At 42.1% G+C, this 27,677-nt stretch overlaps 1 protein-coding gene across 1 annotated transcript in view; it reads right to left on the bottom strand.

Moving 5' to 3' along the window:
• Positions 1–27,677, bottom strand: part of STAB2 (stabilin 2) — a 243,987-nt gene that overhangs the window by 100,298 nt on the left and 116,012 nt on the right. Inside the window, exons 33-39 of the mRNA XM_069764255.1 lie at positions 27,020–27,127; positions 26,686–26,817; positions 22,689–22,817; positions 19,884–19,943; positions 19,682–19,777; positions 19,331–19,526; positions 3,209–3,304 (exon numbers count right to left, since the gene is read on the bottom strand). Of these exons, the coding sequence (XP_069620356.1) occupies positions 3,209–3,304; positions 19,331–19,526; positions 19,682–19,777; positions 19,884–19,943; positions 22,689–22,817; positions 26,686–26,817; positions 27,020–27,127 (817 nt within the window). The remainder of the gene's footprint in view (positions 1–3,208; positions 3,305–19,330; positions 19,527–19,681; positions 19,778–19,883; positions 19,944–22,688; positions 22,818–26,685; positions 26,818–27,019; positions 27,128–27,677) is intronic.

Below are 27,677 nucleotides of genomic sequence, written 5' to 3' on the forward strand. Positions count from 1 at the left end.
TGTGCTGCACTAATGCTGCCTTCTGACAAGGTGGCTCTTTTAGTTATGATGCCTGCACATGCTGAAATAATCACTTATAAAATGTGCCCCCTCTTACCCTGAAATGTTCCCGGAGGCGGGTCGTTCCTTGCTAATCAGACGCAGCACAGCCGTCACTCCGGGCCTGTGTGTGCCGGGCGCCGCCTCCTCAGCGCTGTTTTCAAATGAGCCGGCGCCTGCACTCTTTTCTCATGCCTTGGGCAGGCACAGCGAGCGCTACCCGTCCTCATTTGCAGTCTAGCTGACTGCGCCTGTGCGGCTGCCGCAATGTGAATAAATCAGAAGACACTGCGGGGCGGGATGTCTGGCAGGGCGGCCGCACAGACGCAGTCAGCTAGACTGCAAATGAGGACAGAGGACGGGCAGCGCTCACTGCGCATGCCCAAGGCATGAGAAAAGAGCGCAGGTGCCGGCTCATTTGAAAACAGTGCTGAGGAGGCAGCGCCCGATGCACACAGGTCCGGAGTGACGGTTGTGCTGCGTCTGATTAGCAAGGAAAGACCCGCCTCCGGGAACATTTCAGGGTATGTGGGGGCACATTTTATACGTGATTATTTCAGCGTGTGCAGGCATCATAACTAAAAGAGCCACCTTGTCAGAATGCAGCATTTGTGCTGCACAAGGTGGCTCTTTTAGTTACAAACGCCTGAGGGGGGTGACAGGTTCCCTTTAAATGTCTTTCTTCCTCTAGTGGCAGCAGAGCAATATCCATAACAGTAAGGGCTCCCAAACACAGTCAGCTGAGCCTTCCGATATGCGTAGGATTAGTCGCAATCTAATGTGCATAGTTGCCTTCTGTCAGATGATGCCAGTAGGGCTAAGGGTCGTGCAGTTTGAATTTTAACCCCAGACCCCTATTGTAATTCAGGAGGTGGTAGGCAGAAAGCCATTGCAAAACAGCTCTGGCAGCAGCTTTCTACTCTCTTCCCTTTGAAACACATGAAAGTTTGGTCTAGCCAAACTTTCATGTGTATGGAGGAGTCGAGACCATTAATATCAAACATTTGCAATAATTATCCATAGTGGAAAATCAATTTGTTATCATGACGTCCCCACTCCAAATAAATGCCTGTGCAAAGATTGAAAGAGGAAGTCATAGGCCACAAGGGGAGCACTAGGGGGTCTCATGTAGTCCATGGGCCATCATTCCCCTGCCATTCATGAAAACAGTTGTCCTATTGATGAGCAATATATTGTTATCTATCTGTACAAATGTATAGCATAAAATGTATAAGTATAAAACCAAATATTCCACAAATATGCATAAAACCGACAGCGATCACAAACAAAGCATACAACAAAAAGAGAAGTACCGTTATGTCACAATGTCGGATGAAAAAATGGAAATCTCTCTCCCAGTGTATCTCGTCCATAGGGTGAAAATAAAGAATTCTTCATTTGATACATCAAAGAGCAAATCCTCATCAGGTCTAAAATGGGGAGAGGCAGGAGCATTAGCCCTAATATGCCCTGTGGGCTAGCATAAATGCCCAAGACTCCTGCCCTTACAAGGGCAGTTCACATCTTTCTTTAAGTTTGACTTGCCCTAAAAAAATCCCTGCATGCTTCCCAATGCGTTTCCCTTAAAGGGAACCTGTCACCCCCAAAATCGAGGGTGAGCTAAGCCCACCGGCATCAGGGGCTTATCTACAGCATTCTGGAATGCTGTAGATAAGCCCCTGATGTATCCTAAAAGATAAGAAAAAGAGGTTAGATTATACTCACCTGGGCGGACGGTACGATCTGGTGGGCGTTGCGGTCCGATCCAGGGCCTCCCATCTTCATAGGATGACGTCCTCTTCTGGTCTTCATGCTGCGGCTCCAGCGCAGGCGTACTTTGTCTGCCCTGTTGAGGGCAGAGCAAAGTACTGCAGTGCGCAGGCGCCGGGAAAGGTCAGAGAGCTGCCGGAGCCGCAGCGTGAAGACCAGAAGAGGACGTCATCCTATGAAGATGGGAAGCGCCCGACCGGACAGCGACACCCATCGGACCGGGCCGGGACTGCCCCTGGGTGAGTATAATCTAACCTCTTTTTCTTATCTTTTAGGATACATCGGGGGCTTATCTACCGCATTCCAGAATGCTGTAGATAAGCCCCTGATGCTGGTGGGCTTAGCTCACCCTCGATTTTGGGGGTGACAGGTTCCCTTTAATAGATCTTCAGGGGTAGACATGTGAATGCATCAGATGAAATAAAGGCTGAGTGTCCACTGCCCACCCTGCTAGTTGTCAGAATAATGTGGCAGAGAATAGGTTCATTCAATCCCTAGATATACCGGGTTAGGAGTCCCACGTGACTTGGCTTCACCTGTGTACGATCCAGATTATAGGACCTGAGCACGAGCATGCCATGCCAATGAAGTGTTAACTCAAGAACACCTGATGCAACATAATGAACACCGATATGTTGCTTTGCGGCTTGAGACTGGAAGTTGCTAAGCACTCGGCATCTTAGCAACTACACGCAATGGATCAGGTGTTCTTGAAATAACACTTCCTGGACTCGGCATGTGGGGGTTCAGGTCCTATAATCTGGATTGTACACAGGTGAAGTCAGGTCACATGGGATACCCTGGTATTTGTAGAGATTGAATGAACATGTTCTCGGCCACACTATTCTATAACCAGCAGGGTGGGCAGTGGTAATGGTACTTTTCTTTTTATGTTGTATGCTTTGTTTGTGACCACTGTCATTTTTATGCACATTTGTGGAGTTTCCATTCATTTCTATCATCTTTACAGAGACTCTGTCCACCACCAGGTTTTGTTTTAATTTTTATACTACACCATTTGATTTTCATACTTATAGATTAAAAGATAAGTTTTTGTATTAATCTCATTCTGCTGCTATATATTCATGAATATGCGAGTTTTGGGAATCGGATGTTGATCAGGACTACTAGCCCGTGATGCTTGCTATTTCGTCCTTTGCTATATTTGCTATCTGAACAAATATCTAATTTTATGCATGTAAGCCTCGAGATTTCCTATCAAGTATCAGAGAAATCCAAATCTACGTCTGAGCATCCCACACCCATTTTTCATTAACTATTCATATAATGGAGAATACTGAACAACCAAGTTTAATGAATAACACTCTTGGGATATACAGTGCATAGTTTGCACATCTTAAAATTTACCCTACAAACCAAGGGTGAGGGCTGAACTTACCTGAGTCACATTTAACACCTCTCCAGCCAACATCACATTCACAAGTCCCATCTCCAGTTATCCCATCATTGCATTTTCCATTGACACAAGTACATTCTAAACACAGTAACATATGGTATTAGCAGAAGAAATAGTACTCTACAGTGCTTGTAACATATTGCTATTATTGATACTACTTTTGGTTATGGTTAGTCATCTATGATTGCTCTCTCCTTAGGCAGGGATTCTTCACTAGGTATAAAAAGAGGTGAGCAGATGCAGAGCTTGCACTATAGATATTTCTTGAACACTCTCTAATGGTCAACATACATTCTAACTAGTGATGAGTGAATATACTCGTTACTCGAGATTTCTCGAGCACGCTCGGGGGTCCTCCGAGTATTTTTTAGTGCTCGCAGATTTAGTTTTTCTTGTCACAGCAGAATGATTTACATCTGTTAGCCAGCATAAGTACATGTGGGGGTTGCCTGGTTGCTAGGGAATCCCCACATGTAATCAAGCTGGCTAACAGATGTAAATCATTCGGCTGTGGCAAGAAAAACTAAATCTCCGAGCACTAAAATACTCTGAGGACCCCCAAGCATGCTCAAGAAATCTCGAGTAACGAGTAGATTCGCTCAGCACTCATTCTAACCAGAGCAAAGCAAAGAGGTGGAGTAGCACCTTCATGTATGAAAAAGGCACAACTATGGAGAAAGTCTAAAGGGGCATGGAGCATTAGAAAAAGGAGCTTGCAAAAGATTTGAAGCAGAGCCCTCTGCATGCCAAAATCCTGATCAGATGAAAGATCACATTACTCAAGCTCCATAAAAATTAAATCCCATAATGCAAAGCTTTGCCTTCTTCTAAGCTAGTTTATCAATTTATTTTAAATTGTAATTTTTATTGAAAATGTTTCAAAATGTACAAGAAAAGAAAAAAAAATTAGGCATTTTATAGGTTAACAAACAATCTTATACTATAGTAATATAGTAATAGTTAAACATTTTCAAGTAGATAAAGAGTAAAATTTTGCAAACAAACACACAGACTTAGTTTATCAATTTTAAGATGGCATGGTATGGGAATTGTTATTTAATAGTACTGGGCAAGCAGGTTTATGTTTTTTTCTGTATATTGTGTTTTCTTCTTGGGTTTGTAATTTTGTAGTCATACAGACTGTTGGAATAATGCTTATTATTGTACATATTGCAAGAAGTACTATTTACTACTGTTTAATAGTGCATGAGTTTCTGTCTAAAGCAATAGTGTTATATTGCCAATAATACATTGGTTAAAAAACAACAACGGAAAAACCCAGGAAGTTCCTGTTCACACATGGTGTGTAGCTGGAGCACATTTTACTTTCACTTTGCAAGCTGACAGACAAGATGCTAAGATCCTAAGTTATAAGAAATGTCAGTTGTAAGCTGTTTTATCTTTCTTCTTGAATAAACATATATTTACTGTTGAACGGCTGTACAGTACAGAGATTAATCTGCTGCTAACAGGTTATGAGTCCAGAAAATCAAAGACACAGAGAAAAGACCCAAGGAGAAAGAACAACAGTGCACTAAGCAGAAGAAGCAAAGATGGCCACCAGCAGCAACTCTACGAAGTTCACAGTGCCAAATCTGACTAACCATAACTATCTATCCTGGAAATTCAAGGTAAAGATGCTGCTGATAAGAGAAGGTACCTGGAAATAAACACAGAAGTCTTGACCTGACCCACTACGAGAAGACTGGATAGATAAAGATCAATAAGCACTAAGCACTGTCTCCTTTGGTATAGATGGTGATCAGGTTGCACATGTATATAATGGTGAAACTGCAAAAAAAAAAGGTGGTAACAGATGCAGAAAGTGCAATAAGTTCTACTTAATGATAAAGTGGTATCAGTCTAAGCTAAATAAGCTAAATAAGCGCCAAGATAAGCAGGATTATATAAGAAATACTGTGGGCATTGCAAAGCATGTACGGACATTGGGGAAGAACTAAAAGATTTTCATGTTGCTGCACTACTACTCAACGGTTTACTAGAAAGCCATGACACACTTGTAACTGCACTAGATACATACCCAGATTATGAGCTTACATTGGAGTATGTCAGAGGAAAGCTTGTAGATAAGTATAAGAGTAAGAAAGTGTAAGCATCAATGGGGCATCCAAAGCATAATCAGTTTTAAAAATCCAAGATCTACCCAAAAATAAACGTTATTTGAAGGAAACATGTGAGTGTTTTGTCTGCAAGACATCAGGGCACCTACAGGCTGACTGCAGAGTATGGAAAGCAAGAATGAATCAGCTGAAAAAAATAATCATCAAAGGGTTAAAAATGCCATTATTGAAGAATATGACAAAGTACTGAAGCTGCATTTTCATAGAAAGTGATCTTGGCAAATGGTCAGTATATGAATTGAGAGGGAATAGGAGATGGTTACATTAGTTTTCAAGTGTCCCCAACACAAAGCAGAAAGATTCCAGTAAAGAATGTTCTTTATGTCCCATGTATTGGAAACAATCTGTGAAGAAACTCACAATACAGAGGAAATTAAATTACATTTAAAGATGACAGCTGTATCATCTAAAAAAAAGTCATACACTAGCAGAAGGAAAAATCCATGATGAGTTGTACCAGGTAAAATGCAAGGAAAGTGTATAAACTGCTAAACATGAACAGCACAAGAGTTGAATTAATGTATGGCACAGGCATCTTGCACATACAGTACACACCAAAAGTTTGGACACACCTTCTCATTTAAAGGTTTTTCTGCATTTTCATGACTATGAAAATTGTACATTCACACTGAAGGCATCAAAACTATGAATTAACACATGTTGAATAATATATTTAACAAAAAAGTGTGAAACAACTGAAAATATGTCTTATATTCTAGGTTCTTCAAAGTAGCCACCTTTTGCTTTGATTGCTTTGCACACTCTTGGCATTCTCTTGATGAGCTTCAAGAGGTAGTCACCGGGAATGGTTTTCACTTCACAGGTGTGCCCTGTCAGGTGTAATAAGTGGGATTTCTTGCCTTATAAATGGGGTTGGGACATCAGTTGTGTTGTGCAGAAGTCTGCTGGATACACAGCTGATAGTCCTACTGAATAGACTGTTAGAATTTGCTTTATGGCAAGAAAAAAGCAGCTAAGTAGAAAACCGAGTGGCCATAATTACTTTAAGGAAAGAAAGTCAGTCAGTCCGAAAAATTGCGAAAACTTTGAAAGTGCCATCAAGCGCTAGAAAGAAACTGGCTCACATGAGGACCACCCCAGGAAAGGAAGACCAAGAGTCATCTCTCCTTCTGAGGATAAGTTTATCTGAGTCACCAGCCTCAGAAATCGCAGGTTAACAGCAGCTCAAGATATACAATTGACTATCAGCTTCACAGCAAAGATTAAGCTCCAGAGAAACTTGAAATATATCTCGGAAATTCTGCATGCCGATAATGGATGCTGAATACACAAGTAATACAGTATACAAGTAATGAGACACAAAGCTTTTTAAGGAAAAATGTGATTGTGCTTCAGACCACTGTACCATACAACCATGAACAAAATGGTGTAGCGGACTATCAGGTAAAGCAACTGAGAAAACTCCATTTGAGCAATGGAACAGCAAGAAGCCTGAACTACAACACATAAGAATATTCAGAAGTAAACTAATTGTACATATTCCCATACCAAGAATCTCACGCAAAAAAGAGTGACAGGTTCCCTTTAACCCCTTCATCCCCGAAGCTTTTTTCTTTTTCGTTTTTCGCTCCCTTTATTTCCAGAGCCATTACTTTTTTATTTTTCCGTCAATATGGCCATGTGAGGGCTTATTTTTTGTGGGACGAGTTGTACTTTTGAACTATACCATTGGTTTTACCATGTCGTGTAACAGAAAATGGGAAAAAAATTCCAAGTGCGATGAAATTGCAAAAAAAGTGCAATCTCACACTTGTTTTTTGTTTGGCTTTTTTGTTCATAGACACCAAACATGTCTAGGTTCTCTTTTATGTAAGTGGTAAAAAAAATTCCAAAGTTTGCTTAAAAAAAATTGCGCAATTTTCTGATAACGGTAGCGTCTACAATTTTTGTGATCTGGGGTCGGGTGAGGGCTTATTTTTTGCGTGCCGAGCTGACGTTTTTAATGATACCATTTCGGTGCAGTTATGTTCTTTTGCTCGCCCGTTATTGCATTTTAATCCAATGTTGCGGCGACCCAAAAACCCCATAATTTTGGCGTTTTGATTTTTTTCTTGCTACGCCATTTAGCAATCAGGTTAATCCTTTGTTTTTTGTTAGATCGGGTGATTCTGAATGCGGCATACCAAATATGTGTAGTTTTGATTTTTTTTTATTGTTTTATTTTGATTGGGGCAAAAGGGGGGTGATTTGAACTTTTATATATTTTTTATTTTTTTATATTTTGAAACACTTTTTTTACATTTTGCTATAGGAGGCTAGAAGCATGCACAACTCGATCGCCTCTTCTACACAGAGGTGAAGCACAGATCACCTCTATGTAGCAGAAATGCAGGGTTGCTTTGAACGCCGACCACAGGGTGGCGCTCAAAGCAATCAACCATCAACAACCATAGAGGTCTCAAGGAGACCTCTGGTTGTTATGGCAATGCACCGTTGACCCCCGATCATGTGACGGGGGTCAGCGGCGCGAGCACTTCCGGCCGTGTGGGCGGGAGCGCTAGTTAAATGCCGCTGTCAGCGTTTGACAGCGGCATTTAACTAGTTAATGGGCGCGGGCGGATTGCGATTCCGCTCACGCTCATTGCGCGCACATGTCAGCTGTACAAAACAGCTGACATGTCGCGGCTTTGAGGTGGGCTCACCGCCGGAGCCCACCTCAAAGCGGGGGTTCTGCCAGTTGACGTACTATTCTGTGAGCTGGCAGAAAGGGGATAAGTGATCATAAATTGACAAGCGTCTATTTGTTCAAGCTTGGAGAATTGCTTGGTCTAGCAGAAAAGAGGTGTCCTTAGCCTTGTCATCTTGTCATTTGGTTAAACCAATTGTTGGACGATCTTGGTAAGCCATCAACTTAACCGGCGGTGATTTATGAAGACATCAAAGGATGCATTGAACTTGCATGATGTGACAAGATCAATGTGAGAACCAAACACATTGGCAGTAAACATCACCCTCTGAGTGATTTGCAACGTGGCATAATTGAGTTAGTTTGTTGTGAGACTGACCAGATGATAACTGATGTTATGACAAAACCACTTCCAAGAGCCAAGTTTGAAGAATTCAGAACCACTTGGGGACTAACAAATATGTAGTTGTTGAATAGTGGTATCGGAATAATGCGTATTATTGTATACTAGATGGCAGCCCGATTCTAAAGAATCGGGAGTCTAGAATCCATATATACTTTATTTATTCAAATGTAAGAATAATACAATTAATAAATAATAGTAAGAAAGAACAAAAATAATAGGCAGTATATGGAGAAAACACCAAACAAAAGTTCAAAATTGGTGTGAAAATGTCACTGAACCACTTCACAACTAAATATATATAGTTTTGGTAAATGGTATTATCATTTTTTTGACGAAATTTGGCAGGAGCTTGAAGAGCAACGTCACTGGGCCCGCCTCCACGCAGTAGAAACTTGCTGTGAGGTAAAAATTCAAAAATCACACCAAAATGGCGGGCGGAGTGTGTCACAGTACGGCACGTTTCTGATTGGTCGCTCGCAGCAGGCGGCAACCAATCAGACACTGGACACTGTTGACGTCACTTATCTCCGGACATTAGCTCCGGACATTAGCTCCGGACATTAGCTCCGGACATTAGCTCCGGACAAAGCCACGGAAGTTGGCAGAAATTGCAGGAAGTAGTATTCTAGGCAATTAATCTCCGGACATTAGCTCCGGACATTAGCTCCGGACATTAGCTCCGGACAAAGCCACGGAAGTTGGCACAAATTGCAGGAAGTAGTATTCTAGGCAATTATATATTAGATATTGCAAGAACTACTATTAACTACTGTTTGTAATCGCAAGAGTTTCTGTCTGCAGCAACAGTGTTATATGTCATGATTCCAATGGCAGGGAATCACAAAAGGACAAGCACCAACGAGCTCTAGGGTGATGGAACCTGAGCTGACCGCGACCCTAAACCTGAACACACAAATAACAATAGCCGGGGAACGTGCCTACGTTGATCCTAGACGTCTCGCACCAGCCGAAGATCTAACTTCCCCTATTAGAAGAAACACAGACCTCTCTTGCCTCCAGAGAAATCCCCCACAGAAATAGCAGCCCCCCACATATAATGACGGTGAAATGAGAGGAAGGCACATACACAGTATGAAATCAGATTCAGCAAAATGAGGCCCGCTAAAACTAGATAGCAGAGGATACAAAAGTAAACTGCGCGGTCAGCAAAAAACCCTTCAAAAAACCATCCTGTAATTACTTGAACTCATGTTCCAACTCATGGAACATGAGGAGCAATTACAGCCCGCTAGAGCAACCAGCAGCAAAGAAACAATTATATGCAAGCTGGACAAGACAAAAATAAATCAAAACGTGGAACAAGAAAATCAAAAACTTAGCTTGTCCTGAAGATTACTGAAGCCAGAAGCTGAGGTAACAAAACACTCTGATAACCTTGATAGCCGGCAGGGAAATGACAAGAAAGCCCGGTTAAATAGGAAACTCCCAAATCCTAATAGAACAGGTGGACACCAGAGACAGCAGAACACAAATCACCCAGTACCATCAGTAACCACCAGAGGGAGCCCAAAAACAGAACTCACAACAGTACCCCCCCCCTTGAGGAGGGGTCACCGAACCCTCACGAGAACCACCAGGGCGACCAGGATGAGCCCTATGAAAAGCGCGGACCAAATCATCAGCATGAACATCAGAGGCAACCACCCAAGAATTATCCTCCTGACCATAACCCTTCCACTTGACCAAATATTGGAGTTTCCGTCTGGAAACACGAGAATCCAAGATCTTCTCCACAACATACTCCAATTATCCCTCCACCAGCACCGGAGCAGGAGGCTCAGGCGAAGGAACAACAGGTACCTCATACCTCCGCAACAACGACCGATGGAACACATTATGAATAGCAAACGATGCCGGGAGATCCAAACGAAACGACACAGGGTTAAGAATTTCCAAGATCCTATAAGGACCGATGAACCGAGGCTTGAACTTAGGAGAAGAGACCTTCATAGGAACAAAACGAGAAGACAACCACACCAAGTCCCCAACACGAAGTCGAGGACCCACGCGGCGACGGCGATTAGCAAACTGCTGAGCCTTCTCCTGGGACAACTTCAAATTGTCCACCACATGACTCCAAATCTGATGCAACCTATCCACCACCATGTCCACTCCAGGACAATCAGAAGGCTCCACCTGACCAGAGGAAAAACGAGGATGAAACCCCGAATTACAAAAGAAAGGAGAAACCAAGGTAGCAGAACTAGCCCGATTATTAAGGGCAAACTCGGCCAGCGGCAAAAAGGTAACCCAGTCATCCTGATCAGCAGAAACAAAACACCTCAAATAAGTTTCCAAGGTCTGATTAGTTCGCTCCGTCTGGCCATTCGTCTGAGGGTGGAATGCAGACGAAAAGGACAAATCAATGCCCATCTTAGCACAGAACGTCCGCCAAAATCTAGACACAAACTGGGATCCCCTGTCAGAAACGATGTTCTCCGGAATCCCATGCAAACGAACCACGTTCTGGAAAAACAGAGGGACCAACTCAGAGGAGGAAGGCAACTTAGGCAAGGGTACAAGATGAACCATTTTAGAAAAGCGGTCACACACAACCCAGATGACGGACATTTTTTGAGAGACAGGGAGATCCGAAATAAAGTCCATGGAAATGTGCGTCCAAGGCCTCTTCGGGATAGGCAAAGGTGACAACAATCCACTGGCTCGAGAACAGCAAGGCTTAGCCCGAGCACAAACCTCACAAGACTGCACAAAAGAACGCACATCCCTAGACAAGGAAGGCCACCAAAAAGACCTGGCCACCAAGTCTCTAGTACCAAATATTCCAGGATGACCTGCCAACGCAGAAGAATGGACCTCAGAGATGACTCTACTGGTCCAACTATCCGGAACAAACAGTCTCTCAGGCGGACAACGATCAGGTTTACCCGCCTGAAACTCCTGCAAAGCACGTCGCAAGTCTGGGAAGACGGCCGACAAAATCACCCCATCCCTAAGGATACCAGTGGGCTCAGAATTTCCAGGGGAGTCAGGCACAAAACTCCTAGAAAGAGCATCCGCCTTCACATTCTTTGAACCTGGCAAGTATGAAACCACAAAATTGAAACGAGAGAAAAACAGTGACCAATGAGCCTGTCTAGGATTCAGACGCCTGGCAGACTCAAGGTAAATCAGATTTTTGTGATCAGTCAAGACCACCACACGATGTCTAGCACCCTCCAGCCAATGACGCCACTCCTCAAATGCCCACTTCATGGCCAAAAGTTCCCGATTACCCACATCATAATTCCGCTCAGCGGGCGAAAATTTTCTAGAAAAGAACGCACATGGCTTCATCACCGAGCAATCGGAGCTTGTCTGTGACAAAACCGCCCCCGCTCCAATCTCGGAAGCATCAACCTCAACTTGGAAAGGAAGCGAAACATCAGGCTGACGCAACACAGGAGCAGAAGAAAACCGGCGTTTAAGTTCCTGAAAGGCCTCCACAGCCGCAGGAGACCAATCAGCAACATCAGCACCCTTCTTAGTCAAATCCGTCAAAGGCTTAACAACACTAGAAAAAATAGTTAGAAAACGACGATAGAAATTAGCAAAGCCCAAGAACTTCTGCAAGCTCTTAAGAGATGCAGGCTGCGTCCAGTCACAAATAGCCCGAACCTTGACGGGATCCATCTCAATAGTAGAAGGGGAAAAAATATACCCCAAGAAAGAAATCTTCTGGACTCCAAAGAGACACTTTGAGCCCTTTACAAACAAGGAATTAGCCCGCAGGACCTGAAACACCTTCCTGACCTGCTGAACATGAGACTCCCAGTCATCAGAAAGAACCAAAATATCATCCAAATACACAATCATAAATTTATCCAGATATTCACGGAAAATATCGTGCATAAAGGACTGGAAGACTGAAGGAGCATTAGAAAGTCCGAAAGGCATTACCAAATACTCAAAATGGCCCTCAGGCGTATTAAATGCGGTTTTCCACTCATCACCTTGCTTTATTCGTATAAGATTATACGCACCCCGGAGATCAATCTTAGTGAACCATTTAGCCCCCTTAATGCGAGCAAACAAATCAGTCAACAAAGGCAAAGGATGCTGATATTTTACGGTAATCTTATTCAAAAGACGATAATCTATACAAGGTCTCAAGGACCCATCTTTCTTGGCCACGAAAAAAAAACCTGCTCCCAAAGGGGACGAAGATGGACGGATATGTCCCTTTTCCAAGGACTCCTTAACATAATCCCGCATAGCAGTATGCTCTGGCACTGACAGATTGAACAAACGACCTTTAGGAAATTTACTACCAGGAATTAAATCTATAGCACAATCGCAATCCCTGTGAGGAGGAAGCGAACTGAGCTTAGGCTCCTCAAAAACATCCCGATAATCCGACAAAAATACAGGAACCTCAGAAGGAGTAGATGAAGCGATAGAAATCGGAGGTGCATCATCATGAACCCCCTGACATCCCCAGCTTAACACAGACATTGTTTTCCAGTCAAGGACTGGATTATGAGTTTGTAACCATGGCAGACCAAGTACTAGAACATCATGTAAATTATACAACACCAGGAAGCGAATCACCTTCTGATGAACGGGAGTCATACGCATGGTCACTTGTGTCCAGTACTGAGGTTTATTCATAGCTAAAGGTGTAGAGTCAATTCCCTTCAAAGGAATAGGGACTTCCAGAGGCTCAAGACTAAACCCACATCGCTTGGCAAATGACCAATCCATAAGACTCAGGGCAGCGCCTGAATCTACATAGGCATCGACGGAAATGGATGATAATGAGCAAATCAGAGTCACAGACAGAATGAACTTAGACTGTAACGTACTAATGGCAACAGACTTATCAACCTTTTTTGTGCGTTTAGAGCATGCTGATATAACATGAGCTGAATCACCACAATAAAAGCACAACCCATTTTTCCGCCTATAGTTTTGCCGTTCACTTCTAGACTGAACTCTATCACATTGCATTGTCTCAAGTGCCTGTTCAGAAGACACCGCCAAATGGTGCACAGGTTTGCGCTCCCGTAAACGCCGATCAATCTGAATAGCCATAGTCATAGACTCATTCAGACCCGTAGGCGCAGGGAACCCCACCATAACATCTTTAATGGCCTCAGAAAGGCCATCTCTGAACTTTGCAGCCAGGGCGCACTCATTCCACTGAGTAAGCACTGACCATTTCCGAAATTTTTGACAATATATTTCTGCTTCATCTTGCCCCTGAGAGAGAGCTAATAAAGCTTTTTCAGCCTGAATCTCTTGGTTAGGTTCCTCATAGAGCAAACCCAATGCCAGAAAATACGCATCCACATTAAGCAACGCAGGATCCCCTGGTGCCAATGCAAATGCCCAATTTTGAGGGTCACCCCGCAGGAAAGATATAATAATCTTAACCTGCTGAGCAGGGTCTCCAGAAGAGCGAGATTTCAAAGAAAGGAACAGCTTGCAATTGTTCCTAAAATTCAGAAAACTAGATCTATCTCCAGCAAAGAACTCTGGAATAGGAATTCTAGGTTCAGACATAGGAGCATGTACAACAAAATCTTGTATATTTTGAACCTTAGCAGCAAGATTATTCAAGCTGGAAGCTAAACTCTGGACGTCCATGATAAACAGCTAAGGTCAGAGCCATTCAAGGATTAAGAGGAGGAAAAAAAAAAAAAAAAAAAAAATCAGCCAGGCTGCAATTAGGGCTAGGCAGCAACCTCAGAGGAGAAAAAAAAAACTTCCTCAGACTACTTTTCCTCCTACTTCAGCCCAAACATTTTGGGCCGGCTATACTGTCATGATTCCAATGGCAGGGAATCACAAAAGGACAAGCACCAACGAGCTCTAGGGTGATGGAACCTGAGCTGACCGCGACCCTAAACCTGAACACACAAATAACAATAGCCGGGGAACGTGCCTACGTTGATCCTAGACGTCTCGCACCAGCCGAAGATCTAACTTCCCCTATTAGAAGAAACACAGACCTCTCTTGCCTCCAGAGAAATCCCCCACAGAAATAGCAGCCCCCCACATATAATGACGGTGAAATGAGAGGAAGGCACATACACAGTATGAAATCAGATTCAGCAAAATGAGGCCCGCTAAAACTAGATAGCAGAGGATACAAAAGTAAACTGCGCGGTCAGCAAAAAACCCTTCAAAAAACCATCCTGTAATTACTTGAACTCATGTTCCACCTCATGGAACATGAGGAGCAATTACAGCCCGCTAGAGCAACCAGCAGCAAAGAAACAATTATATGCAAGCTGGACAAGACAAAAATAAATCAAAACGTGGAACAAGAAAATCAAAAACTTAGCTTGTCCTGAAGATTACTGAAGCCAGAAGCTGAGGTAACAAAACACTCTGATAACCTTGATAGCCGGCGGGGAAATGACAAGAAAGCCCGGTTAAATAGGAAACTCCCAAATCCTAATAGAACAGGTGGACACCAGAGACAGCAGAACACAAATCACCCAGTACCATCAGTAACCACCAGAGGGAGCCCAAAAACAGAACTCACAACAGTTATAAAGCCAATAATACACGGTTAAAAAAAATAAATAGGAAGTTCCGCTTCACTCTGGTGACACCATGTGTAACTGGAGCACCTTTTACTTTCACTTTGCAAGCTGTCAGACAAGATGCTAACCACTTCAAGTCGCGACCCTTTTTCGTTTTTGCATTTTCATTTTTCACTTCCCTCCTTCCCAGAGCCATACCTTTTTTATTTTTCCGTCAATATGGTCATGTGAGGGCTTATTTTTTGCGGGACGAGTTGTACTTTTAAACAACACCATTGGTTTTACCATGTCTTTTTACTAGAAAACGGGAAAAAAATTCCAAGTGCGGTGAAATTGCCAAAAAAGTGCAATCCCACACTTGTTTTTTGTTTAGCTTTTTTGCTAGGTTCATTAAATGCTAAAACTGACCTGCCATTATGATTCTCCAGGTCGTTATGAGTTCATAGACACCTAACATGTCTAGGTTATTTTTTATCCAAGTGGTGAAAAAAAATTCAAAACTTTGCTTTAAAAAAAAAAAAAAAAAGTGCCATTTTCCGAAACACGAAGCGTCTCCATTTTTTGTGATCTGGGGTCGGGTAGGGCTTATTTTTTGCATGCCGAGCTGATGTTTTTAATGATACCATTTCGGTGCAGATACATTCTTTTGATCGCCTGTTATTGCATTTTAATGCAATGTCACGGCAACCAAAAAAACGTAATTCTGGCGTTTCGGATTTTTTTCTCACTACGCTGTTTAGCAATCAGGTTAATGCTTTTTTTTATTGATAGATCGGGCTATTCTGAACGCGGCGATACCAAATACGTGTAGGTTTTTTTTTAAAATTGTTTTATTTAGGATGGGGCGAAAGGGGGGTGATTTAAACTTTTTTACATTTTTTATATTTTTTTCATATTTTTAAAAACATTTTTTTTTTACTTGTGCCATGCTTCAATAGCCTCCATGGGAGGCTAGAAGCTGGCATAGCCTGATCGGCTCTGCTACATAGCAGCGATCATCAGCTATGTAGCTGAAATGCAGGTGTGCTGTGAGCGCCGACCACACGGGGGCGCTCACAGCAGGCCGGTATCAGTAACCATAGAGGTCTCAAAGACCTCTATGGTTACCTTCCTTCCTGATGCATCGCCGACCCCCGATCATGTGACGGGTGTCGGCGACGACATTATTTCCGGCCGCCCGGCCGGAAGCGTCAGTTAAATGCCGCTGTCTGAGTTTGACAGCTGCATTTAACAGGTTAATAGCGGCGGGTGAATAGCGATTTCACCTGCCGCTATTGCGCGCACATGTCAGCTGTACAAAACAGCTGACATGTCGCGACTTTGATGTGGGCTCACCGCCGGAGCCCACATCAAAGGGGGTGACACGGTATATGCAGTAATAGTACGGCGCATGTCGTGAAAGGGCCAAGATCCTAAGCTATAAGAAATAACAGTTGTAAGCTGTGTTATCTTTGTTCCTGAATAAACATATATGCACTGTTGAATGGCTGGACAGTACAAAGATTAACCTGCTGCCTACAAAGACAGATCTATTATGCTATAAATTTAGGTATGAAAAAGATAGACCAAACAGATGGAAAATGCACCACTTTTTCCATCAAGGTACTATTGAGAAAGAAGAGCGCTCATTGGGTGATAACATACTTAGTAGGCATAAGGAAGATTTGAAAATTGCGCTCTCACCTTTTTGTATTGTGTAAGGACACAACAACTAACAACGCTGTTGCTGTGATTCCTGCAGAGAAAGTGAATCTAACTTGTCTGTGGGGTTGGATGTTGCAGCTACTTTGTTCTCATGGAAGAGTCAGCCACAACATCCAACGCTACTAGAAGTTCTGAGCAATTCTACCAGTTAGGCACACACAAAATAATAAATGTAAAGGGACTCTGTCTGCAGGATTTCACCTAAACTATTTATATGCACATGTGGCTCTTTCAAAGACAAGTCCAGCAATAACTTAAAGGGACACTGTCACCTGAATTTGGAGGGAACAATCTTCAGCCATGGAGGCGGGGTTTTTGGGTGTTTGATTCACCCTTTCCTTACCCGCTGGCTGCATCCTGGCTGCAATATTGGATTGAAGTTCATTCTCTGTCCTCCATAGTACACGGCTGCGCAAGGCAAGATTGCCATGTGCAGGCATGTACTACGGAGGACAGAGAATGAACTTCAATCCAATATTGCAGCCAGCATGCAGCCAGCAGGTAAGGAAAGGGTGAATCAAACACCCGAAAACCCCGCCTCCGTGGCTGAAGATTGTTCCCTCCAAATTCAGGTGACAGTGTCCCTTTAACATTGCCAATACATTCCTCCATTGAGAAATCACTGGTAAAATTGATATATTAATAAGGCTATAGATCTGATTCCTTTGTCACTGCAGTTCTATTTCTTGCCCAATGCCACCACCTCCTGCTTGACTGACAAATCCTTTGCTGGAAGTCACATAGCATAGAGGGTGTTAGTCAAGCTGTTGTCAGGACTCAAACCCAGCAGTTCTTGTGCACCAGGTGGCAGCTCTTCCCTCTGAGCTATGTAAGGGGGAAGACCAGACCGTTGGTACCTGTACTAAACTGGGTCCGCAACTGTTGAGGCTGTGTCCCATGTTGTCAGGGGGAAGACAAAAAGGCCCAGACAGATGCCCTGACCTGGAAGCCGGGGGCGCTGTTAAAAGTGAAAGCACGCAAAGCATCAGCCAGTTTCCGGCCAGCAGTGACAGAGGCAATGTGTGTGCGCAGCACATAAGCCTGAGGGCCAGAGAAGAGTGCAGGACTGCACGCTGCTGCTCTTGTTCCCGGACATTGCCATGCTGCTCGACCAGGACCCTGACAGTACTGTGGCCTTGTTTGGTTTGGCCACATCCAATTATGGACTAGGGGCTCAGCGGAAGGTACCGGAGACCAACCGCTGCCGTCAGAAGATGGACTATCGCTGCCTGCAGAACCTTATTGGACAAGCATCGTGCTGGACATTTTTGGCACTGCTGACTCCCAAGCATCATCTGCAGCCTGAGGAACATCTGACCCGATAAGTGTTTGAAAGAACTTCCGGTACCTTGTTCATTGTTCATTAACTCTGCATATCCCTTACAATTTAACTGTTTATTTCCTCATTTAACTGTTTGCCTCACTGCGTGGAGTATCTCATTGTTAAAATAAATTGTTAACCCTTGTTCTGCCTCTCGTGCCTCACTGCATCTCGCAACCTGCTCACAGCCATTCAGCATGCTAACCAAAATATCTGTGCCTGTGTTGGTCCTGATTGGCTCCACCCTGATTAAACGCCCTATTTAAACCTGGCATTGCACTACCTTTCTTGCAAGATTATTTACCTACCAGCCTCTAGTCAAGCTTCCTTTCACCTGCTGCTTATCCTCAAGATTATACTGCTGCTTCTGTGTACCGAACCCCTGGCTATCTCTGATTACGCTACGTACTGCTCCTTAAAACTACATCGTTGCTCTTGTGTACTGACCCCTGGCTATTACTGACTATGCTACGTGCTGCTCCTTTAAACTACATTGATGATCCTGTGTACCGACTCCTTGGATATCCCTGACTACCTTACCTGCCGGCGCTGCCCCTAGTGGTTGCGATGCCACTACTCCAACCCAGGTCACTCCATAACAGAAATAGGAGGCGGCACTGGGCAGGAATAGAGCTGGAGTGACAAAGGCATTAGATGTACACATAGCTCTTTCAGCCTTATTTGCATATCAATTCAAATGTTGATCTGTCAGCAATAGAGGAACAGACTGGCCATGTAAAGGTTTTGCTGGACAGACCTGTCTTTGAAAGAGATAAAAAATATAAATAGCATATAAATAGCTAGACATTGAAATCCTGTTGACATATTCTCTGTTATAGAACTGTCAATTTTCTTTTTCCTATGCCACCTCATGACTGGCTTGCCTTCAATCACGCTGACAATGGATTTGGTGCATCTTACTGCTCTTCGGAGCCATTCCCTTGAAATTGTGCGGGAAAGTGCAGAAAGTGTTTTACACTTCTAACAATTTATTTGATGAATGACAAATTCTGCATTTTTTAGCAAGTTGTGCGATATTTCTCCCATATTTTGCTTAGTGTGCCTTAGGAGAACCAGTGCAAGCACATTTATCTTGATAACATGGTAAACTGGAAAAATGATATATAAAGACGATATTTGGTAAGCGTATCAAGAGAAATGGTCGTTTAGTGCCAGAGTGATGAACGATGGCTATTTGTACAACTGTGGGGACTTTTTGTCAGAAGCTATGTTTTACACTAGTGTATATTATCAGTATCCAGAAACAATTCTTAATGTTATAAAGATTTATACTGTTTGTGTGTTTTTTGTTTTCATGGAACTTTTGTGTATCTTTTTCCATGTAATTTTTTTCCCTTTACTGTGCATACCTTGATCACACCGCATCCCATATTTCCCTGTAATGCAGGTTTCACATCCGGTGCCAGTATAGCCCTCTTCACACTGGCATACTCCAGTGCCATTAACACCATCCATGCACACTCCATTTCCAAAACATGGATTTCCAGCTATTCCAGGGCAGGCTAAACACTGCTGACCAAAGAATCCCGAGCAACACTCTTTGGTCTGGAGAGAAAACCATACGATCAGCATTTCCTATCATATATGGTGATTTTTACACGTCTTTACTAAAGCAAAAATATGCGAAATAAATGTCAAGTATTTATAATATATAGTATACAGTCACAAAGCGGATTCCAGGACTAAAAGTAATAACTTACAATTAAAGTTTTAACACAGTTGGACTGACACCCAATGAAGATGAATCTCTTCCCCAAGCTGTATTTTGTGTATATACAGGCCTTCTTTGCACCTGCCTGAAATGAAAAAAATAAAATTATATTAGTCACAAAGAAGCATGACTTATCCTTCTGTGTTCTGCACTGTTCTGCCAGTGAGCATAGCCATTTGGGGTATCCTTACCATCATAGGCTGCATATTTTTGTCACAGATCGGGGATAATGAGCAGTCACCACATTTGCTCTAGAAACAAAAAATCACATGGTGTTAAACTTTTAAGTACTTATTCATTGCATAACTCTCTAATTAATTTTGCGGTTCGTTTTTCCCACATTTTCAAAATTTTTGCTCTCTAAAGCAGGTGTGTTCCGGTTACAAGAAAATTGTTTCCGCCGTTCGGCTCAAATGAGCATGAAGGGTAAAAATAAAAATAACCCTGTTCTGTCGGAGGTTTTGGTATTTGGTTTGTAAATGTCATAATGACGATATAGCTGTAGACTAATGTTGGCATGATATAAATGTATCCAGTGTTGTTAGGGCCAGGACCAGGCAGTCGTTACGAGGTGACAATGAGCAAGTCCGGCTGTTTGCAGAATTCCTTTCCCCAAGATTAAAGGCATCTTTCAATAGCTCATCTGTTACTTACAATGTAAAATATGTAGACAATGCTCGGCCTGCTTTCTATCTTCAGACTAGGCATAGCGTATAATATAAATACCTATTATTACATAAATATTAGCAGGCACCTTGCATTAATATCATCCAAAGATTATGACAGCCGTGTCTATTCCTCATCTGGCTGACTATAGGACACCAGAAGACCCTCCTGCAATGTAGGAATACTGGGGGAATTTACTATCTATACTTTCTGCACACCCGCCCAAGGGTTCGGCAGACGTAGAGGCCTAATACCACTCCTGGAGGAAAAAATATAGGACGCGATTCATCCTTTCTGCCGGGGTTAACATCATTTTTCATTCTTTTTCTTGCGGTATTTGTTGACCATTCTTCAAAATGGTGCACATGGTTCATTCATTTTTTGCAAAATCAAAAATGCTTCTTATTTTTCTCTTTTATCCCCTTCACGACTTTGCGATTTTCTGTTTTTTGGTTTTTGCTCCCCTTCTTCCAAGAGCCATAACTTTTTTATTTTTTAGTCAATAGGGCTTGTTTTTTTGCGGGATGAGTTTTACTTTTGAACATCACTGATTTTAGCACATTGTGTACTGGAAAACGGGGAAAAAATTCCAAGTGCGATGAAATTACAAAAAAAAGTGAAATTTCACAATTTTTTGGGGGGGTTTAACCCTGCTAAAATCATCTCCTCCAATGAATTCTGGCCAGAGGTCAGCGTTCATATGAGATCTGCAATGACAAGCACAGGGGTATTCTGCAGATCCCCGGTTGTCATGCCAACCCATCGGCTCCCCGCAGTCATCTGACAGGTGCACCGATGGGCGGATTAGTCACACGCTTGTGTTAAATGCCGCGGTCAGTGACTGACAGCGGCATTTAACATGGTAACAGCTGTGGGTGGATCGCGATTCCACCTGCAGCTGTTAGAAGCACATGACTAGAGATCAGTGAATTTGATTGGGTCCCTGCTTATTTGTCAAGCTATAGCGCTTACTGAATAAGCTACAGAAGGAACCTGGATACCTGGAGCGCTCCTGATAATCAGCTGTTCGGCTCCGCAGCTGCATGTGTCACGGCTGTGTGACAGTCACAATACACGCATGGAGAGCCTGTGTGTTGTGAGTGTCACAATTAATGAGTTACACATGTGAATAAAGAAGGTATGCCAAGCATGGAATACCTCATGGCCCTATTAAATAACACAACCGAGTGCTTTTAAGTGGTATTGACTCCTTAGGGCACATATTGGGTGCAAGGTGACTGTTGATGAATAGTGATGAGCGAATATACTCATTACTCAAGATTTCGCGACCATGCTCGGGTGACCTCCGAGTATTTTTTAGTGCTCGGAGATTTAGTTTTTATCGCCTTAGCTGAATGATTTACATCTGTTAGCCAGCATAAAAACATGTGGGGGTTGCCAGGTTGCTAGGGAATACCCACATGTAATCAAGCTGTCTAAGAGATGTAAATCATTCAGCTAAGGCGAGGAAAACTAAATCTCCGAGCACTAAAAAATACTTGGAGGACACCCGAGCGTGCTCGGGAAATCTCGAGTAATGAGTATATTCGCTCATCACTATTAATGAACACTGTTATGAAAAGTAGTTCATGTAGTAGGTGTTGATTTAGAAATGTTCTATAATTCGTTTTCCTCCTTTCCTTCTGTGTCATTGTCCTGTCTTGTCATTGTTCATGTTTATACAGTATATACGGCAATTACAAGACGTGAATGCTTCAGGGTTGAGTTCATCCATTGTTACTGATAGAGTATTAAATTAAACTATGTAGTATGGTTTGCTAATATTTTGAGTTTTAGATTGTCATTCTGTAATTTTAGGTTTTAAAATTCAATCAAAATTCAGTAAAAAAAAACCAACAGGCTGCAGCTTTCTTCCCTGAAGGTATCTATTAAATCAGTATGTGACATTATAGCCATACCTTTAGTGTCACACCCATAATCCTGATGACAGTTTCTCCTTAAGATGTCATAATTGATGAATCAGTTGAAAACATCTGAAAACCTCAAACCCTGCTCACAATAGTGAACATAAAAAAGCCCCAAACATCCAAGCACATAAAATAGACCTTAGAAAAGGCACAAATTAAAGAAGAAAGGAACAAATAATAAACAAGAGAAAAAAAATTACACAACAAAAAGCACATATACAATAATGAACTATGCCCATAATAATTTCTTAGATTACACATAGATAACGATAAAAATGTTTAACCATAACCATGAATTATCGGACCAGTTTTCCATAACTCTTCTTGATAGCAAAGTGGTAGCACAGATTGTGATCATATAACAAGCTGATATGACTTGTAGAGTTTACAAGTCATCATTACCAGTGTAACAGCAGTATCATTCATGTCACATCTGTTCTTCTGAATTTCCAATACTTTCCCTAGGCCGTGGATGACTCCTTTGTCAGTTGCTGCATTGGTGTAGTTTATCGGTGCATCATTAACATAAAGCTGGTGAAGAAAATGAAGGTTAAATATTATTTGACATCTATAAACAATTCGGGCACAAGACAAAAGGCCGACATATAATAATAATATTAATAATAATCTTTATTTATAGAGCACCAACATATTCCGCAGCGCTTTACATTAGGTAAAACTATATAATGTGTATAAGGGCCTCCAGGTGACAGAAGAATTGGCAGTTTGAATTGAAGCATCTAATCGTGCTCTACCTCGTGATTTATGATGTTGACGTTCTCTCTTTTCTCTCTACAGAACATGTAAACACTTGGCCAAGCCAAGTGTTGATGTGTCTGGTGGAATCAGGAGAGACAGTTGGCAGCTTTAAAAGTAGGGAATTTGTCAGCAGGATTTCACTATTTAATCTGAGAGCAGTATAATATAGAAGCAGAGAGCTTGATTCCACGGATTTCCACTTATTGGGCTGTGTGTTGTATTTTCAATAGAATGAGTGTTTTATCACCAGGAAAGTATCACTACATGACTAGATCTCACATGCACACCAGTCAGGGTAATCTGTGTAAACACTCATTAGGAGCTTGCTAACAATTCACAGTGTATACAGGAATCTGCCAGTTAAGCATGTGAACATGGTTATATATTGCCCAGAAGTCTTGGTCCTACTACACCTACATCAGACAAAACAGGGATTATATCAAAACTGCTGGTGATACATTGCCGGAATAGGGCTTTCTGTCTCAACATTATACTGCTATTACATCTCATAGCTGACATATTACCTTTAACTGAATGCTACTATATATTGCTTATACATACAGTTGTGTGAAAAAGTATCCCCCCCTTCGTGACCTCATATTGTTTTGCAAGTTTGCCACACTTAAATGTTTCAGATCACCAAACAGTTGAAATATTAGACAAAGGTAACAGAAGTAAACACAAAACGCAGTTTTTAAATGAAGGTCTTTTTATTAGGGGAAAAGGAAATCCAATCTTACAGGGCCCACAGTGTGAAAAAGTGGTTGCCCCCTCCCCTTAAAACATAAATTAACTGTGGTTTTGTCACATCTTTGGTAAGCTGAGTTCAAATTCCCTAGCCACATCCAGGCCTGATTACTTCCACACCTCTTCTCAATCAAGAAATCACTTAAATAGGATCTGCCTGACAAAGTGAAGTAGAACAAAAGATCATCAAAAGCTAGAGGTCATGCCGCAATCCAAAGAAATTCTGGAACAAGTGAGGAACAAAGTGATTGAGAGCTATCAATCTGGAAAAGGTTATAAAGCCATTTCTTAATCCTTGGAACTCAAGTAAACCACAGTGAGCCATTATCCACAAATGGCAAAAACATGAAGCAGTGGTGAAACTTACCAGGAGTGGCCGGATGACCAAAATTACCCGAAGAGTGCAGCAACGACTCCTCCAAGAGGTAACAAAAGACCCCACAACAGCATCCAAAGAACTGCAGGCCTCACTTACCTCAGTTAAGGTCAATGTTTATGACTTCACCATAAGAAAGAGACTGGAGAACAATGGCCTGCATAGCATACGTCTAAGATGAAAACCACTGCTGAACAATAAGAACATAAAGGTTTGTCTCAATTTTGCCAGAAAACATCTTGATGATCCCCAAAATTTTGGGGAGAATACTCTTTGGACTGACAAGACAAAAGGTGAATTTTGGAAGGGGTATGTCCCATTACATCTGGCGTAAATGGAACACAGCACTTCAGAATATCAACAGTAAAATGTGGTGGTAGTGAGATGGTCTGCTGTTATTTTGCTGCTTCAGGACCTGGAAGATTTTCTGTGGTAAATGAAACCATGAATTCTGCTGTCTACCAAAAAATGCTGAAGGAAAATGTCAGACATCTGTTCATGACCTCAAGCTGAAGCGCATTTGGGTTATGCAGCAGGACAATGATCCAACACACACAATTTCACCTCTGAAAGGCTTAAGAAAAACAAAATTAAGACTTTGGAGTGGTCTAGTCAAAGACCTGACCTTAACCCAATTGAGATGCTGTGGCATGTCCTTAAAAAGGTGGTTGAGGCTCGGAAACCTTCAATGTGGCTGAATTACAACAATTCTGCAAAGAGAAGTGGGCCAGAATTCCTCAGAGCACTGTAACATAGTAACATAGTTAGTAAGGCCGAAAAAAGACATTTGTCCATCCAGTTCAGCCTATATTCCATCATAATAAATCCCCAGATCTACGTCCTTCTGCAGAACCTAATAATTGTATGATACAATATTGTTCTGCTCCAGGAAGACATCCAGGCCTCTCTTGAACCCCTCGACTGAGTTCGCCATCACCACCTCCTCAGGCAAGCAATTCCAGATTCTCACTGCCCTAACAGTAAAGAATCCTCTTCTATGTTCGTGGAAAAACCTTCTATCCTCCAGACGCAAAGAATGCCCCCTTGTGCCCGTCACCTTCCTTGGTATAAACAGATCCTCAGCGAGATATTTGTATTGTCCCCTTATATACTTATACATGGTTATTAGATCGCCCCTCAGTCGTCTTTTTTCTAGACTAAATAATCCTAATTTCGCTAATCTATCTGGGTTATTGTAGTTCTCCCATCCCCTTTATTAATTTTGTTGCCCTCCTTTGTACTCTCTCTAGTTCCATTATATCCTTCCTGAGCACCGGTGCCCAAAACTGGACACAGCACTCCATGTGGGGTCTAACTAGGGATTTGTACAGAGGCAGTATAATGCTCTCATCATGTGTATCCAGACCTCTCTTAATGCACCCCATGATCCTGTTTGCCTTGGCAGCTGCTGCCTGGCACTGGCTGCTCCAGGTAAGTTTATCATTAACTAGGATCCCTAAGTCCTTCTCCCTGTCAGATTTACCCAGTGGTTTCCCGTTCAGTGTGTAATGGTGATATTGATTCCTTCTTCCCATGTGTATAACCTTACATTTATCATTGTTAAACCTCATCTGCCACCTTTCAGCCCAAGTAGAAGACTCATTGCCAATTATCTTAAACGCTTGATTGCAGTTGCTGCTAACGGTGGTCCAACCAGTTATTAGGTTTAGGGCGCAATCACTTTTCACATAGAGCTCTGTAGGTTTGGATTTCATTTTACCTTAATAATAAAAGACCTTTTATTAGTGATAAGCGAGTGTACTTGTTGCTCGGGTTTTCCAGAGCACGCTCGGGTGGTCTCCGAGTATTTGTGACTGCTCGGAGATTTAGTTTTCCTTGCCGCAGCTGCATGATTTGCAGCTGCTAGCTAGCTTGATTACATGTGGGGATTCCCTAGCAACAAGGCAACCCCCACATGTACTCAGGCTGGCTAGTAGCTGTAAATCATTCAGCTGAGGCAAGAAAAACTAAATCTCTGAGTAGTCACAAATACTCGGAGACTACCCGAGCGTGCTCTGGAAAACCCGAGCAACGAGTATACTCGCTCATCACTAACCTTCATGTAAAAACTGCAATTTGTTCTTATTCGTGTTATCTTTGTCTAATATTTACATTTGTTTGGTGATCTGAAACATTTAAGTGTGACAGACATGCAAAAGAATAGGAAATCAGGAAGGGGCAAACCCTTTTTCACACAACTGTAGATACAGAACTTTCTGTCATTGCAGTCATAGAGCTATTGTTGTTTCTTGGGAACCATAGATTACCTAAATTAATACAGATGAGATGGGTAACATTATTAATTACTTAAAATCAGAATCAAATTAGGAATTTATTTTATTTATTGTCATAATATGCCAATTCTTTTTTTTCACCAGGAAATTTAAATGAATTAAGTATTTTCAATGAAAATTTCTCTTGTGTGAATACACCTCCAGATAAGAATGTGCTATAGCTCATGCCTTAAACTTTGACCTTTTGTACAAAGCCTTTGAAGATACTATTTTCTGTCTGTACCTGCCCATTATGCATAAAAAATCCAACTTGAAATGAGATTCCCAGCATGGTTCTCCGATGCATGCCCTCAAGCAGATCATTCTTCATGAGCTGCTGACCTAGTATGATATGATATTTTATTGTGTCTTCATCCTGAAAAGTATTAGAAAGTACTTTATTGTAAATGATGTTACAATATATGTGGTAAATGGACAACTGAGCACATACGCACAAACTGGCCCATGGTGTTGAATCTTACATGCTGTAACTATGTGCTGCTTGTCTTGGGAGTCTGTTTAGTTTATGGCAGAAAATATATACTTGGAGAAAGTGTCCCATTATTCAGTTTACTTACCACAGTGGCTGGACTTTTATTCCGGATAAAACTGTTGATAGCATCATTGTGAGGTGCAAACACTGTGTAGGAATCTTCAGATTCGATAAGCTTTGACAGGCGATATTCCTGCATAAAAAAATATCACCAATATACTATTACACCTGCAGTTTTTAAATTACTACCCAAGATAAATTCTGCTTGGAATTCACACTACGTCAATTCTTTTTTTACCCAAGTGAATTTCAATGAATTTAAGGCAATCTGTCAGCAGGATTTCATACAATAAACTATACTGTATGTGCATATGGCTCTTTTAACAAGACCAGCAATACCTTTACATGGCCAGTCCATTCCTCTGTTACAGATAAATCATCATTTGGATTGATATGTGATTGAGGCTGAAGAACTATTCCTTCATCTGAAGCCTCTGTCGCTATAGCTATATTAGCCCCCCAGACTCATCTCTTCCCACTTGACTGACAGCCTCTATACAATGTGACGTTAGGGAAAGGAGTGGTCAGTCAATCAGGAGGAGGCAGCTCTGGGCGGGGAACAGAGCTGGAGTGACAGAGGCTTTAGATCTATAAATAGCTCTTCAGTCTCATTTGCATATCAATTCAAGCGCTGGTTTCTTATTAATAGAGGAACAAGCTGGCCATGTAAAGGTATTGCCGGA

The sequence above is a fragment of the Ranitomeya imitator genome, chromosome 4 (assembly GCF_032444005.1).
Source record: "Ranitomeya imitator isolate aRanImi1 chromosome 4, aRanImi1.pri, whole genome shotgun sequence".
Lineage (NCBI taxonomy): Eukaryota > Metazoa > Chordata > Amphibia > Anura > Dendrobatidae > Ranitomeya > Ranitomeya imitator.